Below are 2,036 nucleotides of genomic sequence, written 5' to 3' on the forward strand. Positions count from 1 at the left end.
TGGTTTCTTTTGGACCGTAATTGTGTACCTAAGGGGTCTTCATGCAATACATCACATGATGAGATGACCTAGATATCTTCTTTTCCAGGCTTTTCCAGGTTTGTTTTCAGTTTTGTAAGTTATCCCATAGAAGGAAGTGAACTCTGATTCTCGTAAACTGCGCAGGTTTCTGCGCTGGCACCGTCATTTAGGGCCACCTTCGTTTGCTTCATCTTGAGCACGGCACCATCATGTCAATGAAAGGGCGTGTAATTTCTCATCGTCGGGTGCTCACGGTTTATCCTCTTGTCTTTGTGTTCGGTGCTTTGTCAACTCTGTATTTTATGAATATGAGAAGAGACCTCACGCCTGGCATGGGACATATTGTTGACGTTGTAGTGTTTAACGGAGATCCGGCTCCTGGGGACAACATTTTACCGTTTAAGGTCGACAGAAACCATGGTTCATGTTCGTGTGTAAAGCACAAAGGCAGTAAGTATGGACCTTTGGACAAGATCTCAAATGAGCGGCGTCTGAGGCAAGCCGAAGAATGGCAGAGGCATCATCAAGCCGAGTCGGAACCGCTGTCGATCTGCAATGCGTTATCACCGATTCAATACATCGGCAGTGGAATCACTGTTGAACCGCTTCACAGCGTGCGATTAGTCGGAGTAGCAATACACCCAGTAGTGGCAACACGCTTCATGGAAAACGACACGTTCTTGATTCGCCTTCAGTCGACGAAGCTTTTGGGAGTGTTGTACTTAAACCACTCGGCTTCTACAAATGGTTTGGAAGTCGTTGGAAATAGAACAAGTGTGCTTCAGATACGAGGTGAGCCAAACATCTCTGTGCTAGGCTCAATTTTGGAAAGTCTCTATTATAACAGCACTGTATACGATATAAACGACAGAGACATAGTCAACTTTCAATTCAACAATTTCACTGTTCAGATCCATATTCATATTCGACGAACCACTGTGCCTTTTCTGTTTGATGTCGGCCCTGATGACGACATCACTAAGAAAGTCACAGTGATAACTAAAACATTTGAACGTTATCAAGCCATTACCAGTCTCGTTGAAAGCATCAATAAATACTATCCAGGGATGACAATAATTGTCGCTGACGACTCAGAACGTCCACAGAAAATCCATGGCGGGAACGTTAAGCAGTACATCATGCCCTTTGCGGAAGGTGCCTCGGCGGGGAGGAATTTGGCTCTCAGCCAAGTTCGCACAAAATATTTCCTGTGGGTTGACGACGATTTTATGTTTACCGATGGTACCAAACTGGAGCTATTCATTGAAAAGTTTGAAAACCCAAATGTTATGTTAGACGTGATTGGGGGCACATTCGGTAACAGGGTTGGCGTATCTCGAGAAAAGTGCTACGGCTGTCGAACTATAAGCTGGTATAAAGGCGACGATGGCGGCGACTGTTTTGTTCGGCGTAGCGACACCCACTATCACCAACTGAAAGAGTATCCCCAATGCTACGTGGTGGACGCTACAACGATGTTCTTCATGGCACGAACTGAAGCTTTCCGTCGAGGAGTGTTCGATCCAGAATATGAACGAATTGGACATACCGAGTACTTTGTCAACAGACTGGGAAAAATTCGACTGGCTAGTTGTAGCGACGTCAATATCTTACATGCGAGAATCACAAACAAAAAGTACCTTAAATTTAGGGATCAAGCTCCTGTCGATGAAATGGTGGAGCATGAACTCTTGAATATGAATCTTAAATGCTTTACGTTGTGAACCAAATAGCAAAAACTACTACAGGGAGACAGCAATTAAAATCTTCGAACATGGTGGGGGAGAAAGGCGCATTTGGTGCGTGACATTTTAAATTTCCCAGCCGCCTCTTTTTATCAGCATATTTCTGGTTAAACAGTGCAGCTCAAAATTAAAGCTACTGCCGGCTATGTCTGGATTTGTGATGGTGGTACCAGCGTTGTCACTACCCAGTACACCAGTGTCACGCTATCGCTCAAATGAGGTCACTCAATGTTCAAGAAATTAAAGTTTTCATATTATTATGTTGTCCTA

At 44.2% G+C, this 2,036-nt stretch overlaps 1 protein-coding gene across 1 annotated transcript; it reads left to right on the forward strand.

Moving 5' to 3' along the window:
• The first annotated feature begins 329 nt into the window (after positions 1-329).
• LOC139117664 (beta-1,4 N-acetylgalactosaminyltransferase 1-like) lies at positions 330-1,745 on the forward strand. The gene has a single exon (XM_070680905.1). It carries the CDS (start codon positions 330-332, stop codon positions 1,743-1,745), a length of 1,416 nt encoding a protein of 471 aa, XP_070537006.1.
• The last annotated feature ends 291 nt before the right edge of the window (positions 1,746-2,036 follow it).

Source organism: Ptychodera flava, chromosome 18 (genome assembly GCF_041260155.1).
Source record: "Ptychodera flava strain L36383 chromosome 18, AS_Pfla_20210202, whole genome shotgun sequence".
NCBI classification, from domain to species: domain Eukaryota; kingdom Metazoa; phylum Hemichordata; class Enteropneusta; family Ptychoderidae; genus Ptychodera; species Ptychodera flava.